This window comes from Patagioenas fasciata, chromosome 1, assembly GCF_037038585.1.
Source record: "Patagioenas fasciata isolate bPatFas1 chromosome 1, bPatFas1.hap1, whole genome shotgun sequence".
Classification (NCBI taxonomy): domain Eukaryota; kingdom Metazoa; phylum Chordata; class Aves; order Columbiformes; family Columbidae; genus Patagioenas; species Patagioenas fasciata.
The window spans coordinates 100,639,069-100,656,274 of record NC_092520.1 but is presented as its reverse complement, the minus strand read 5'-3'; the positions used below and the strand labels follow the sequence as shown (position 1 = coordinate 100,656,274).

The following is a 17,206-nucleotide window of genomic DNA, read 5'->3' as shown; positions in this document are numbered from 1 at the left end:
AGAACAGGTTTCAGTATTCTGTTCAACTACCACATCAGCACTGCATTAAATACAGACAACACTATAACTGTGTTATCCTGTGACAGAATAAACATCCTTCCACATTTATATTTTGTCCATTTAATGGATTGTCTGTGTCAGGAAAAAGAATGAGAGCTTCTCCAAAGTGATAAAGATTCTTGTTGAATCCATCCCTGGCACTCCATCACAATAGAGGAAGACTGTGAAGCTTGGAAACCTTGATGAGATCACGCTTGCAAAAGACAAAAGTTTTTTTGGGAAATGGTGAAGTTTTTCTGGAGTTTAATTCCCTGCCCCTTTTTCTTCTGCATGTAGGCAACAAAGGAAAAGCTAGAGAAGGACTAATTAAAACTTCTAAAATTGTTATGAAAACCTGTGAAAGATTTGAGAAGGACAAAGAATATTCTGTGTCAAGAAAAAGAACTGAGACTTGGGAGCAATATATCCTTACATCATTGCCATGAACATGTCATCAGGTCAAAAATCTCACCACCTTCCAGAGCAAGACAGGAATGGGCATCCACAGCTGAATGTGTGGAACAACACTCGGATGGAGAATCTTTGCTTTTTGTGTGCCTCTTTGTGTCAAGGGAACAACGTCACTGGAATAGCAAAGCAAGTTTCAGTGCCACAAAAGCAGCCACAAACTGGAGAATTATTAAAAACAAATTCTGTTATCATTCCTCCAAACTAACCCTTCACTACTATCAGGGAAAGAGAAAGCAGAGAACAGATCAGATTCTGTATTACTACCATATTACGTTTACCAACTCAAATTAAACCTTCTAATTTCAAAGGGACCATGATCAAATACTGTAACACTACGTATGGAAAAGCTCTTTCTAGGAAAGCATTTGCCCTTTCTGTCCCTTGTAAATTGCTCCATATTAAGATGCAATGAATCCACAACATAAAAAAAATAAAAAATATAAAAAAAACAACAAAAAACAAAACAAACAAACAAAAACCACAAAAAACACAACAAACAAACAAAAAAACACCACAACAACAACCAATGGTCTCACACTTTTTCAGATCGTAGATGAAAACTATTCAGTAAAGCTTGGGCTTTTTACTAAAGGTAATAGTAAAGCTCCCTCTGCTGGAATTTCAGTGCAAGAAATCAACACGTTCTCAGGATCTTTTTAAAAGTAAAACACGAAATAAGAAATTTTCTGCAACATTTAGACTTTCTGTATAAGATTGAAAGAACTACTCCTGAAATGCAGGAGCTTTCTGTAAGCGAAGCCAAGTCTCATCTTCATTTCATGGCCGCTGTCAGTTTAAACAAAATAGTTCTAGGCAAAACTCTATACCGCTTTCCCACATGCTTTTTGCTGAAAGAACTCAGTGAGCTCCAAAGAGTGTTTTCAAGATTCATGTATTCCTTGCTATGTATTTAAGGCTACAGACAAAGTTAAAAATCTATGGAAAAAAAAAATAAATACACAGACAGGTATGCTTGTCCCTCTCCACATAGATTCATTTCCATGAAATTATTATTACTACTATTACTATTATTCCAAGGGGCTATTCACTCTATGTTTCTGTAAAAATCAGCTGTTGACACAATACTCTGTTTCATGAGAGCTAGTAATTGGATTTGGGGATTCCAGTATAAATAGTATACAGACTTAGGAATGGTTTGAAACATGAAGATAATCCTATGTGGTTTGAACAGTCAGTTCTGTCATGAAAAGCTAGAGCTTTTTCATCCTTTTCATTCTCCGTCAAAATGGAATCTCGACTTCCTTTTCTTTTTAAAAGAACTTGAGACAGAAGATGAAGAATCCAACATTTTACATGCTAACACACTAATGTGCTGCATTGCTATGTCAAATGATCTGTTCTCAAAAGGACTGCTTCACTTTTTCCTTTGAAGAGGTACCTTTGCTTTCCCTCCCTTCAGAGAATAAAAAGAGGTAATACATCATTCTATAGAGAGGATTATCCCCAGAGGATCTGTCATCATCTGAAAAAATGGAAGATATTAAGGCCACTCCCAATCATCTGCTTCTTCTTCAATTTCCAGATTCATAAATTATTGCTATTCTACTTTTATAAACTTTATTGAAAAGGTACGCAAATTGGGATTGCTGCTCTCTTATATTTTGAAAATGACAATGCCAACAGCTTCCATTCTCAGAAGGAAGCATCTGCAAGTATTGTCAGTAGTAGATGCACGTTTTTCCGTCTCTGAGAGAAATCACCTGGGATGAGGATATGATCTTCTTGAACGGGCTGATGGGCTGTCATGAAATGAACAGGTTTGTGCTGCTACAGCGAGAGAAAGATTTTGCTTGCTCTGTAGAACAACTGCAAATATTGAAGGCAGAACTGACAATAAGATTAATTAAGAAGATGGTTTCCAACACCATATTCAACATTTCTAAAACCTTGTATCTTTATTTCTTTTTTCCTAATCATTGCTCTCAACATTTTAATTTTTTGTTCTCTGACAGAGAAAAAAAAAAAAGAAAAACAAGAGTTTCCCGTTCGGGAGTTTCAGAGAAAAAAAAAAAAGGAATTCTTTCTTTTTTTACTATATACTTTCTACCATTTACTCTGATACTTCCTGGAGAGATTCCAAAGAGTAGTTTGATTTAATAACCCAGATAAGAGTGGTTCTTCCCATACAAAATTGCCAACACAATAGATAAGGCAGTCATAAAAAAGAAATCAAATGAAGTCCTTAGGAACAGACTAATTGTGTATGAGAGTCAGGAAGAAACTTGCCTTGTACTCAGTAAAATAACTGGATTATGCTTTCTTCTAACTTGATAAACCCTAAGCAGAACTGATGACAAGAAATGAGCCAAGATGTACAATAGTTTCTCCACATGATGTTTTATCCAATCCTATTCCTATGTTACATGAGATGGATGAAATAAGAATATACAATAGTCAGACAGTCACTTCTTATTTTTTGAGACTGAAATGACACACCCTGAAAAGCTGGAAAGACCCTGAAAAGATGAAAACTGCATCAGTATCTATTGTGTTACTAAAGCCAAGCAGGACCCTTTCTCACGCAAGATGATACATGAAATTCAGAATTTCCTCAAAATTGTATTCCTTTCTTAATTTGGGAAAACGAGCTAAAAAGAGGTATAGATGTTACTATTCCACTTTAAAGATATATCTCTCGTCAGAATTCTCAATATGCGGTCATACCACTTGATCTCAAGATGAAATATACACTTCAGAAGTGATTTCAGGTCGTCTCTGGTGCAAAGCCTATAATGTATATATGCTACACTCAATTTTTAAATTATTACAGCATCCAAATATATATCTTTTCCCATTTTCCCCAAATTTTGTTTTGAGTCAGAAAAAAATCTTTATATCAACACTCCTGACAAAGTATCTTTCACTTGAGACAGTATTTCCATTATCCTTTACTCTTTTGTTCCAAGTGTCTTAGGCAGAAGTGCATACCTGTAGCTTATTTAATATTAAATGAATCACATTAAAAAGCATCTATCTGACATTTCACTCTTACCACAACAAATATTAATCTTTAGGAAAATGTATTTTGTTGGAGAATATTGTTTTCCTCTTCTCTTAACTCAACCAGATCTTCCGGTACTCAGCATTTTGATCATCAACTGCCAGCTAAGCCTACTATGGTGTTTTCTTCACTGTATTTGTTTGTTGGCATTTATATTTTGCCTCTTTGTTCTAGCTCTTGTACAGATTTCACTATAATGATGATGTCATCCAGGCCTACATCTTCCTACCAAGTCTCTGTAACAGTCATTTGTTATAATGAAATTTTATCACATGAAATAATGAAAAACAAAACATCTATTGGCTGGTTTGAGATTTATGGTTAAAAAATAATCAATAATGGTAATCAAATTCTTTCTGCAGAACTCCACTTTATAAACTTTACAATAATGCTATGATTTATACATTTGCTGGCCCAAAATTTATGGTAATTTTTTCCTAATAATGATAATCTGATTTCATGTAAATAAATTTATTTTATTATATAGAATACTGTCAGGGTAAGACTGCATGTTGGTGAAAGAAGACAGACAAAGGCATTGAAATTTAGACAAATGTTTGCATTATTTCCTGGATTGGCTACTATTATTTCCTCTTCATAGTTTTCCCAAAGAAGTTTTAACCTATCCAGAACCTTGCAGCTTGACTCATCATTACACATAACCTTTCCTAGCACATCATTTCCACCTTTACTCTTTCCAGTGGCTTTCAGTACAACATCACATCATATTACAATCTCCCTCGGTTATATTTTCAGTTTATATTTTAGAAATTTTGGTTACATAACACTGAAGACACTCCATCAGACTGACAAGAGATGACTTTAGCATTTTCAAAACACAGAGTTAAAGACTGATATCTATACATCCTACTGACTTTCATAGCTTTTGCATTTTGATAGGAGATTAATTATAGGCATATTATACAGCTGTGGAATTCATTACAAGCCAAAGCTGATATTTTTTAAATTGTCTGGGGACAAAGTCAAACTTCCCTTTCCTGCTTCTCCACTATTATACTTCAGGATACAACTTGTGGAAGTAAATAGCCAGCAATGCTTTGCATACATCTCTTTGAAAAATTAACTTACCATTGGCACACAATTATTTAATAGTAGAGTAATATACACCATTTTTCACTTTCCAAGTATGACACTTACAACTAATATACAACAGTTCTATTTGCTGATTTTACAACTTGAACAATATGTTGAATGTCTCTATCTGTACTAGTTTTATACGTATGTTAAAAATTCTGCTTAAAGTCACTGGCAAATTCTGTATCAGAAAAGAGATATTTAATCCATTTAGGCATCTAGTAGATTGCGCATCTCCATCACTATTAACAGACAGTTCCTTCAAAAGTGACTTCCTAAATATTCAGGGCCATTTATATTTACTACAGATTGGGAACTTTCCTCTAAAATTCCCTCCACACACCAATAGCACTTTCAAGCTTGTCAGAGAAAACAAATATCTGCCATCTGTGTTGCACTAGGAGGCGCTGGCTTGTTACAATCCCAGTAAGAAAGGTGCTCAGACTCTGTAAAGCACCTCTTAAAATGCTACTTATTGGAGCTGACACTATAAAGAAAAAGAAGATAGTATCAGTAATCTTTCGTCCCTTCAGACGTTGGGAATCCTGAGCTGTGTGGAATTAAACAGGCCTCCAGCCACACACAGAAAGCTACACAGATCACATTCATGAAAGGTTATCCCATTTTGGACATTTGAGCTCTTATAGGATTTTCTTACAAGCAAAACAACTCTATTTGTTATTTATACCATCAAATAAAAAGGACATTCACATGGGAACTTGCTGCTGAAGTTTGAGATAAAGGCAAGGACATGCAGGTGGTGTAACTACTGGGACCAAGCAGGAGCTTCCTGGAAGCTTTTCGGTTACAACCAGCTGGTGAAGTTCATCCTGTAGCAAAGGCACATGTGCAGCCCAGACATGAACATCAAGCTACAAAGCTATATGGTCTTCCAGTTAGGATCACTTACAGCATCTTTCATTTCAGTGGGATATCAATTCTTCAAAGTAAATTGAGTTTACAAATTTAGTTATAGGGCTGTAAAAAAAGCCAGTTAAATCGCATACCTGTTAGCACCACTGTGTGTTCTCCACCACAAGCAACCTTATTAACCTTTTCCATAATTCCCGGTACAGGCTGTGGGACTCTATTGTTCTTCAGCTGTTCAGGCAATAATCCCAGTTTCCCATTCTCAGGTTCTCCAAAAGTATACAGCTCACCATCTCCTGCCAAAATACAGAACAGAGCAGGATTTCCAGCATGTACTCAGAAGCTAGGCCAGGTTGCCAAGAATGCTGCAGGCACACATCAGTAAGACAGAAAAGTGTATGAACAGTACAGGATAACTGAACATGTCTGTATTATGTCCAAATGGCTACACAAAGCAGCCTGCTTTGATGGGACAAGAAGAAGTTAAATTTTAGCCCCTCTCCAAGATAAGAACTGCAAAATTTAGCCTGCAAGGAATCTAGTCAAGGGAAAAACAAAACCATATACATCATGCTTCTGGGAGATTATAATTCCCTCTCTAATCAGTTTTCATGTCAACTGAAGTTGCTTGTAAGAATCTCAATTAAAAAAGAAAATCATTTTGCATGGAATTTTGATGGAAAACCCACACTTTTTTCTTGTAAGATATAGGGAAGAAAAGAAAAAGTGACTAAGTGACATCAAACTGTGTGTGGACTGGACAGCAAGAAGAGAGCTATATATCCAACAACAGGAACACCGCAGTAGTTTCACAGCAACAACTTCACCAAAATGAAGTTAAAAAAATACTGACAGGTCTTTACAGATCTCTTCCTGTAACTTCTTTCTGATCTGCTACATAATCATACAAGACTCACTCATTCACACAGACTTTTTAAGAATGCAGTTCAAAAACTGTTCAATTCCAAATTCGGGTAATTAATTTTCTTTCAAGTTTCCTTTATTTTTTTCTTTTCCAATGGCTTCCTTTGCTTTTCGACTGCTATGCAAGTCCCAGTTACCATTCAAGGCAGCATTCTACATATCCTTCTACCATAGTTAAAAATGGAACACATAAAATGTAGCTTCCGTTGCTATATTTACAATTTATCTATGTTTATCTAGGTCTTTTATATTTATCTACATTTTACATTTATCCACATCTTTGTTTTACAATTTAACTATATCAACACTTCTGATTTTCTGTCCTAAGCGGCCCCCAACTATTCTAATAGGTCAGAGTGAGGTTTAGGTAGAAAACTGCCAGGAAAGCTTCAAGTTAATAGCTGAGTGTTCTCCACTCCTGGAAAGATGACCTGTGGAGCAGTGTCCTCACAACAAATTGTGACCTAAAATCTGAATTTGAAATTACTTTAAAAAAACCCCCAACATCATACATTGTTATGTAAGAAAAAGTTTGGCTGTATCAAAGCACAAGGATAAACAAAACTCTCTCATGGAGCCAGTTCAAGATAAAGAAATGTTTAAGCTAGCGTAGGAGCCGTCTGCTAAAGGGGATTCAAAGAGAGAGCTACAGTTACATAATCAACATAATCATAAACCCCAGCTGCATTCTCCGTTATTGAAGCTCAGTCATCAGAAGCACCCATCCACAATATTTCTGGAAACATGCAGATTTGTACTTCAGTACAAAATGTACTTTTACTTTCAGAAGGCTACATTTTGTGTTCACAAACTTACTTCTACAGCATTTAGAGGCATTAATATTGCATGATGCACAAGTACCTGAGAGATTCTTCTTCAAAAGTGATTAATTCCTTGCCAACATGAAAGTCAGGTCAACCTTAAAAATGCCCATAGACAATGAAAATAGGTGAGCTCAAAGGAAGTTTGGAAGCTGAAGACTTATTTGGCATTCAAGATGGACTATTAGAGAAGTTCATTCCTCCACTGAACATAGGCAGACGATAAGAAAACAAGCTTGTCACTAGTTTTCTGTTAACCTTTGTGAATATTCTCCCATGTGCGTAGCTGCTATATTTGTTGCCTTCTCCTTGCTCTTTATCAGCCACAACTTAAATTTGGGAATTTAAGGACAATGGCAACGACCAAAAAAATAAGCCTCCACAGAAACAGTAAATCTGGAAGAGCTAAAAGTAAACCTATGAATAAAAATCTAAAGTAGAAAACAATGAAGCTACATACGCATTCTAAAAAGCAAATGACATTAGTGAAATCAGTAACTTAACAAAAAATGAAAGACATGATTCAAAACTGAAGTTTATTAAAACTTGGGGATACCAAGCCAAGGCAGGAAAGGAATTTCTTTTTTTTTGAATTTTTAATTCTGATAATGAAAAAGTCAAAACTGGTGTCAGTAAGAAGTGTGCCATTTTAATTGAATCTTCCTGAGCTTTGCTCTAGCAATACACTAATTTAAAATTATCTTTTGCATGAATGAAAACTGAACAAGAATTTCAGGTTGCAAAACCGCACCTTCTTTTTGTATAACTACAAGACATCTCGTTAGTAATACATTTTCACTTAAGTTATCTGCTAAATCCAATACATGAACTAGATTCAATATGTTCTTCCTGGAAAACTCTCTTGCCAGCAAAATATATATATATACATGTGTATATATATATATATTGTATGTATATATATATATTTTGCTGCCAAGAGAGTTGTATGTGTATATATATATATACACACACATTTTTTTTGTGGCACTTGGCTCTTGGTTACTTGCTGCTAAAGAGCAAGTACAGCAGTGGGTGCACAGAACAGAGCACCACTGACTGCTGTTGCCAGGATCCTCCATCAGAAGGGCTTTGGCTCATCCTGAAAACCCTTAAACTACTATCTCTTTTAATAAAGCAGTGCTTCTCCTCTCAGAGGAAACAATTCTGGAGCAGTCATGCTCATCTGTGATGTATGTTACCTTTGGTATTGAAAGTCCACAATAAGCAAAAAAGAAAAGGTCTACTTATCTGTTTTCTTCAAAGGAAGCATGAGGACAGGTTTTCAATTAATTTTAACTATAGGCAGAATCTGAAGTATGTATCTTATTTTATGGTGAAGTTTATTTTGAACAAAAAAAGCGCATAAATTTATCAATGAACTTGAAAATTCTGGGGGAAAAAAAAAAAGTATGACATACTCAAAGACAAAAAATGTAAAAATCACCTTTTTCATAAAATCTGAATTCCTGCTTTAGATGGAAAATAGGTCCTAAGCCCCAACATAAAGTTGCAACCCAGCATTTCCACCAAATATTTAGAACCTAACTATGATGGCACAATATTTAGCTATATATCTTACAAGGCCTAAGAAATTTAACCTCTGCCTTAGTCAAAGAAACCGTGGACTCGTTTATGTGGTTTCTATATTTTCCAAGACCACTTCTGCCTCTCACAACAGCACAGATTCTACAGGTACCATGCTCCTGGGCAACTAAGGCTAGCAACTGCACTTACTATCTTTACTGAATGCTCTAACTGCAATCAGGGAATGACCATGATACAGTCTAACTCAATGTCAACCTTCCTGCGGGGTTTCACATGGTTCAGGCTATTAAGAGTAGCCACCCACGATCTACTCACAGAGCTACATTCACTTCAGCAAGACGACCAACAGGACAGCAGCTGTATTTCCCCCACAGCAGTGTACAGAGGTGTAACCCCATCCTCACGGCTGTCCTTATTTTTTCTGTCATTCTGACATTTTCTTCCCTGCACACACAAACTACACCAATAGCACTGTAACACTTCATTTACCTGCATCTATCTGAGCAGAAATACCTTTGTTGCATACTTCTAAACTTCTTTTCTAAGATGTGATTTGAGGTCATTTCAACCTGTCTGTGTTTTTTAAGAAACAGCAAATTATCTCAGCTGCAGAAAGGTACATATAATTTCATTTCATTTCTAAGCTAGGGACTGTGTTTAGGCTTCTCTGTTCAGTTTCATAAGTTTGTTCTTCAAATTTGTTCTTCAAACCAACTGCAAGCTGAGGCTTTTAGTAACCAAAACATGCCGTTGTTAAATTTTATTATAGATTGTAAGGGAAAAGAAATTAAAAAACCAACAGCAGAAAGAACCTTGTATTTTTTGGAAAGTAAGTATTGTTTTAATACTCTTGGATCTGCCATATATTTCTAGAAACAAGCTGATAAACCCCCAAAAGCACTTGGGAGTTAACTACTTATGCAGTTTGCTTTGAAGAGACAAGTACTTCTTTTTAAACACTACTGCACTGCAAGTATTAATCCAATCACAACCTAATTAATAGGATTAGAGATTCAAATGGCCAAGCTTCCACTGGCTTCCCAAACTAATCAAGTATATTACATTTTTTCAACTTAATAATCCAGCTAACAGAGATAAACCCATATATTAAAGCAATTTTTGAATATATTACACATCCCTTTAAAGCAAATAGTCTAAAAACTATGAAGAATAGCTATCAAGCAGAAAAAAGAATCCACTCAAACTTAGATACATTCTGAGGTGTGCGGTACATCTGCATTTTAAGGACAAAAAAAGTTAGAGGTATGTCTCAAACAAAGCAACCTGATCTAGCTGAAGACGTCCCTGCTTACTGCAGGGGTGTTGGACTAGATGACCTTTGAAGGTCCCTTCCAACCCAAACTATTCTATGATTCTATATTTAAGCCCTTTCTGGTTCCATGAATATAATTTTGCTGTAAACACCAGAGTGGTTTGATACATTGGCTTTTCCTGCTCTCCATCTCTTGCAGTGGCCAAATGAGCTAAATATGCTTGCCAAGCTTAATGCTTTCTGAAAAGTTGTCCCCTCTTGAGTGAGTGTGGTGAATGGCTAGTCAAGTAAATATCTGTATACGGACTCAAAATCAATGCTACACACTTTCAGCTCTTTCTCTGTTGCTTTGTTTAATACATACCTCTAACATGTGGGTCTGATGTCCAAAGTCCACAAAAAGAAAGGAAACAGATACCACGAAAAAGTCGTAAAGAGGACTGGAAACCACAAACTAAAAACTTATTTTCAGTGGAAGTCTTTGAAGAATGGAAAGCAAGAGGAAAATGGAGCAAACAATCATCTTTCAAACACAGAGTAACCAGACCAGCTTCCTAATTTGCTGATGGAAGTGAGCTAGTCATTGCCTGTGCTTGGACATAGTCTAAATTTCAGAAGCAATTTTTTATTAAAAATAATTTCGGATATATTCTGTTCCTCTATTTTACAACTACTTTTGACATCAGAGGGGCCCACGCATACATGGCACAACACAGGTAACTGACATGTCCAGTAGTTGAATTATTGTCTGCAAAGAAGACATTCTAAAAGTATGCAAGGTATCAAATAATCTTTTCGGAACTACTATATTTGAGAAAATTTGAGAATAGAGGAGGCTTGTAAAACCGAAGTACAAATTTAGATAACTGAATTCCGCACAATCTCCATTATAAATGCTTTCATCTACTAAAGATTTGTGTCAGGATTCCACTCTACTTTTCATTGACATTGCACTTGGCTTTACAGTAGTTAAACACCTAAAAGAAAAATGCCTAATAAAAATTCTGTGTCAAAGAAATAACAACTTTAGTTTAGTTTTGTTTTGTTTTTAAAAAAGGCTGGACTCCATACTTCATCACCTTTTTTCTCAATGGCCTCTTATTAATGAACATCCTGCCCTGGAGAGGGCACTCTGTGACCACACTATGTATTCGAGCATCCTCATTAACCTCCTTTTAGTTTTAATCCAGATATGCTGTGATCCTCACAGTTTGCTTAACCAGTATACAGCTATGTCAAACATAAATGTATTAAGAAAGGGAACCATATGGTGCCATGCTCATCAGTTCCAGACAGCCACGCGTCAAGTTCTACATCCTGCAACTATGCCTATTAAAGATACAAGCCATGTTTAAAAAGTCAAAATGTAGTAATTCTATAGTATTCTAATAACTGATAGGTTACAGGTGTTGAAAGTTTTCTACTAACAGTGTTTCTCCCATTTCTTCCATAGTAACAGCAACCACAATCTAAAAAGGTTCCTCTGGTATACTTTATTGATGTTGAGGGAATTAATACAGACTACACACTCACCTGAATAGCTTAAATTTCATTTCTGGAAATGAAACAGTGGTTCTGTAACAATTTCCCGGACACTTCCTCAAAAAAATAGGTATCAAAAATAACACTAATCACCCTAAATTCTAGTATACAAGATAAAACATATAATACATACATACAATAAAAATACATGGAAAATTCCCACTGCTAGACAAACTTCCAAACATAATTCAATGACTAACTGGTGATTTGAGGGAAATCACCTACCCCCTGTAATATGGATATTCCAAATGCTATGTAATTATCTAGTTTGCTGTGTTCTACCGCCCCTCAGGGGCAGAATACTAAGGACGTGAACTCCTGTTCTGAGCCAGTCCAGCAAGTCCTACAGGCAAGTGTTTTCCATACGCAAAAAAAGAATCTAAATAATGCTAAAAGAATCACCTTTTTTAGGCAAAATCTTGTAACAGCATAGTGCCTTGACTTCCTTCCTAACAAGGCTTTAAGAAAAATAAGGTAAGTACATCTGTACTCAAACAGACTTGAAGAACTCCCAAATTCATAACTTAATGGCTAACTCCACAGCTAAAATAATGTATGACTATGGCACACTTAGATTAAATTCATAAGCTTTGTTTTTAAACACTGTCTGGATATACATTGACACTAGTGCAACAGAAGATCAATTCAGTAAAAGTACTACACTACATTTCTATTAGTTAAAGTAACCGTCAAACAAAACTGTCAGCAAGGGCACAAAGGAAAATAATGAAAAAATATTTCTCCTTTCACCAAAGAAGAGGCCATCCGCGTGTCAGTGGTTTCAGCAAGACAAACTGGAGCCAAATTTGTGCAGGATTTGCAGATCCTAAGGCTGAAAATCAAGATCTTCCATATCACGCCCAGGCCTGTTTAAACGGTAACAGGTTCAACAACTGCCCGTTTCCACAGATGACAACCAGTTCATCTTATTAATATTTTAAGAGCCTCCACTTCTCTTACCCCACTGCTACCCTAATCCTTTTTTCCTCATCCCCCTCTGTGAAAAGTTTCCGCTTCCTTAGAGCACCTTGCACAGACTGTGCTCTCCTTGCTCTTAGATGCTTGTCCTCCATCCTTCTTCTAACGAGAGCTTTTGTCACATCCCACTGCAATCTTGTCAGAGTGTCAGCTCTTGGCTCTAAGGCAGAAATACACACCTTCTTACTATAGCCTTTATGTAAGGATATGTTTGGTGGTTTTTTGTTGTTGTTTTTGGTTTTTGTTTGGTTTTGGTTTTTTTCCATTTATCTCAAGTTCAGGAAGCTGCAGATTTCCTAACAGGTGCTGAGCTTCTGATCAGTCAAGTGGTACTTAATTCATTTACCGTAATGAAGCATCTGTAATAAAAGTTGCACACTACCAGCATAACAGCTAATTAGTATTTGTCCACCATAGGAAGCTCTCATTCTGTTAACAGCATATGCTCAGAGGGTTATACAGATTTTGTATGTGAAAAAGTAATATTTATCAAGTAACCTGAGAAAAGTAGCTGAATAGTTCCTAGGTACCCATAAAAAGCTTTACAATCAAAAGTATTGATCCTTTGAAATCTTTAATTGCTCTGAAGAGAACTGTAAACCTTAATAAACTAAATCTATATGGCTGAGAGGAATTTCATGGCTGCTCACATAGAATGTCACCAGTACTGACGGATAAATTCATCCGTATTGGCATTATTAAAGAATGAGCAGCAGCATCACTTTGGAAAACCACAGAGAGGTGGGAAGAGAGTGGTGGAAAGGAAGAGAGAGTGGGTTGGTTTGGAGATCAGGTGCTGACTCACTGTAGCATACGATTCTCCTCATATTGTATACTGCCTGTTTAACTGACTTCAAAATCTAAAATTTAAGACACAACATCATACTTTGACAACAATCTTACATTGCTAGCAAATTAGATTAATTTTTCCTCAAAACATAATAAGTCTATTCAATATTTAGCTTTCTAGAGAAGATGAAGATGATTATTGATCATCACAAAAAATGAATAATCTCAAGAAATGTTAGATTATCGAAAACAAAAAATCCACAACGTTTGTCATAAAACATTTTCATTTGTCAGGAAAATAAAGGGTGGCAAGATAGTCATTCTTTCTAGCATACTTTTGCACAACAACGTGCAAATACAGAAAATTAACTGCATTTCTTTCTCACAGTATTATCTCACAATAATATAGTAGATTTCCTACAGGTTTCTCAAAGAAATTAATTAGGACCACATTTTAGGGAATTTGTCTCTGGTAGAATCTCCCAATGGGACACAAAACTGTGTGACGACTTTCTGCCACATGTCTGTTTTTGATACCTATAGCATATCTAGTTTCAACAGTAATGAAGGCCTGATTAGCTACCATTACAAAGCCAACAATATGAGAACCACTGACTTGTCTCCACTAACTGTTATTCCCGTTCTCTTACCTGTTATCAAGGCAGAGTGATAATATCCACAGGATACAGAGGAAACAGGTTTTCCAACATCCACTTGACAAGGGACACTGACACAAGCTTCATCAGCCAAGCCAATCTGACCTTCCGAATTGTCACCCCACACAAAAAGCTGCCCATCCTCTAAAATGAAGACACCAATAGTTAACAGATTTAAAACCAAATCTAATAAAAAGTTAACCTAACCATTTAAGAGCACTTCATATACTCTATGTATGATACTACTAAATGTCATGAACACAGGGACATAAAATGGCATTTGGCACAATAAAACAAAACAGTCTGAAGTAAGAGGGTATCCCTTAAGCTTTTCACAAGTGACATAGAACATTTAATCATCAACTGATGACCGACCATAAATGGCAACAGGAAAAGTACTATGTAAAACCATTCCTTCAAAAAAAGGAAGACTGAGTGTATAAGACAATTCAGTTGCCAGGGGTCAGTATGAAAATATTACAGAGAATTTAAGGCATCTTCTCATTTCTAGTAGCAAGTCACTACTTTCTCATTCTTCCAAATTTATTCTCTGTCCTGACCTTGGTACACATCCCACTTATTCTTGCATTATCTTTCAGTTCTCTTCACAGGTGATTACATTGCCTAGCTTCATTTTGTTTTCCTTAAACTATCACAATAGCTGTCCCAGGTTTATTAAGACCAGTCTCTGTTGACAAAAACATCAATGACAGCAATAAAAAGTAAAAAAAGGTAGCAAACAACACGAAAAATCTCTAGATTTTTCTAAAAGAGATAAGGTCTTCTCTTGGTATATTTCTTATTAGGGGAAATAAGCTGCAAATGACAAAAAAAAAAAAAACCACACACAAAACAAACAACATACCATCTACAGTGCTCCTAAAATGCTGTTGAGAACTAAAATCATTCAAAGTTGACTTACAAATCTCACAAGAATGTTAGCAATCGCCACCAAAAAATACAAACTAAATGAGCAGGCTAGCATCTCTCCCATCCACACTTATGCTCTCTGTCACATTCTGAAATGACAGCCTCAATAACTTATCCTAAACATGTACAAAACCAGCTGCTTTATAGCAAAACCTCAGAAATCACATTATATGTTAATAAAGGATCACTGATCCAATGGCTGAAAGCATTGTAACTGTGGACTCCAACATGTCGCAACTGTAGCTTGTACCAGCAGACCAAAACAGCTGCTCTAACAAGTGGAATTAGACAAACCTAGTTTTCACAAGATTAATGTTTTGTAGCTGGCTTCCCTGGAAATGAACTGAAGATGTCTCCCATTTTGAGGCTATCCATAAAATCTCTCCTTAGCAAGGATTCCTACTAAACCAGTACAGGTTGAGCTCCTGTTGCAGGCCATCACTCATGGCAAAGGTCTACTCTCACAAAAATCGTAGGCCATTAATGAGACTGCCACCCCTTACCAGACTGTGTTGAAAGAGGCAACTTGCTATCAAAAAATGACTATGGTTACCAGTGAAAGAAGACATAGAGGCATAGAAAATACACCCTCATAATGCAGACAGAATGTTGGAATAAATGTTTCCCTGGGACATCAGGCTGGACATGCATAAATAGATTTTAATAGTGGTTGTTCTTACCAGTTACGGCTGCTGACGTGTATGATCCAGCTGCCAGCTGTTTGATCTTGTGCTGGTTGGTAAAAAAACTAATCAAATGAAATGTGCTCCTTTCCTCTGTGTCACCTAATCCCAACTGACCTTCACTGTTACCTCCAGCAGCATACACATTTCCTTTTTCTGCATACAGAAAAGCACATGTAATGCACAGAATGAACACATTCTTATCAGTGGTAAAAAGTCAGAGAAATGAGAGCAAGTAATTTAATTTTCAATGGCAAAACATTACTGAAAAGTCAGGATCTACTGCCCTGCAATATCCTTCAGTTGACATGAGCAGTTCCTGTTGTGGGTAGCGAGGAGGTTTTCCTGCACACGCATGGATCAGAACTCTCTAAAGGCCTTACATGTACTTAAACTGACCATGTTTCCCACCATCCTGGAGACCCTTCTAAAAAGTAAATATAATTTGAAGTTCTGCAAGAGTTCTGAGAAAATTGCCACTAGTAGCTGCAGAAGCAAGAAGCAGCTCCTTCCCCAAATAATGTATATTTTCAGATAAAGCAGGAGAAAAATGGTGAACAATGTCACAGGCAAGAAAACTGAAGTTGTATTAGTAACTTAAAGAGATGCATAACTTGATAGTTTTGAGCACTGTGAATGAAATATATTTTGCTTATGTTTTTATTAGAAATATTATACTCATTTTCATATTTAAATCACTTTTTATTTAATTACCTAGGTCTTTATTTTGTTTCAGAATCTTGAAGTTAAAGCTGATGATTGATATCTTCAACTTAAGAGAATTTTAAGATTTATATTTTTAATTTTAGTACGTTTCCCATCTAAAGTGCTCATCTATGATGAAAAATATAAGGCCCATTAATAACCCAAATCCAAGCACAAATCTGATAAGCAACTGACATACAATTTATAAATGGTCCTTGCTATATAAATGGCCACAAGTTATCTAGCCAGCATGTACATTAAAAGTGACTAATATCTATCCTGTGCAGTCTTCATTACTCAACTGTTATTAAAATATTCTGTTTTATTCTAATAGTCTTATTTACAGTGCTTAGGGTATCCACATATATAAACCTCCTAATAATCAAACAATCCCCTTTAGAACATCACTGCAAGGTGAAGGACTGCAACCACAAAGATGGCTATTCCATTATTAAATTTCAGAAGCATGACAAGAATTTGCATCAATTCTCTGTATACTGTCTCTCTAAAAAATTATTTTCAGTTTAAATTTACAGTTTATTTATTTATAGCTTAATAAAGCAACTTGTCATTGAAATAGCAGACTACCTTGTCTAAACAAAATGCAACAAAATTTGAAGACCTGAAAACATTCAGTTCTACTATATTTACTCAATCATCTAACTTCGCATTAATAAACTACTTATTAAAGGTAAATTTGAGTACAGATATATCAAAAATATTAATATACCTTTACAGGGCTCAAATGAAATATTTATAATTGTTAACCACACCACAAATGCCAGCAAGATTTTTTCTCATCTGTCTATTGCCAGCAGACTCTTATGTAAGATTATTTTGTAAATGCGTTGGCTCAGAATAAA

General features: G+C 35.8%; 1 protein-coding gene across 2 annotated transcripts in view; it reads right to left on the bottom strand.

The window, feature by feature from the left end:
* RPGR (retinitis pigmentosa GTPase regulator) overlaps positions 1-17,206 on the bottom strand; it is a 41,091-nt gene that overhangs the window by 11,754 nt on the left and 12,131 nt on the right. For both annotated transcript variants that reach the window (XM_065859939.2, XM_071811976.1), the window contains 3 exons: positions 15,636-15,794; positions 14,020-14,169; positions 5,635-5,793 (listed from right to left, as the gene is read on the bottom strand). In XM_065859939.2, the coding sequence (XP_065716011.2) occupies positions 5,635-5,793; positions 14,020-14,169; positions 15,636-15,794 (468 nt within the window). The remainder of the gene's footprint in view (positions 1-5,634; positions 5,794-14,019; positions 14,170-15,635; positions 15,795-17,206) is intronic.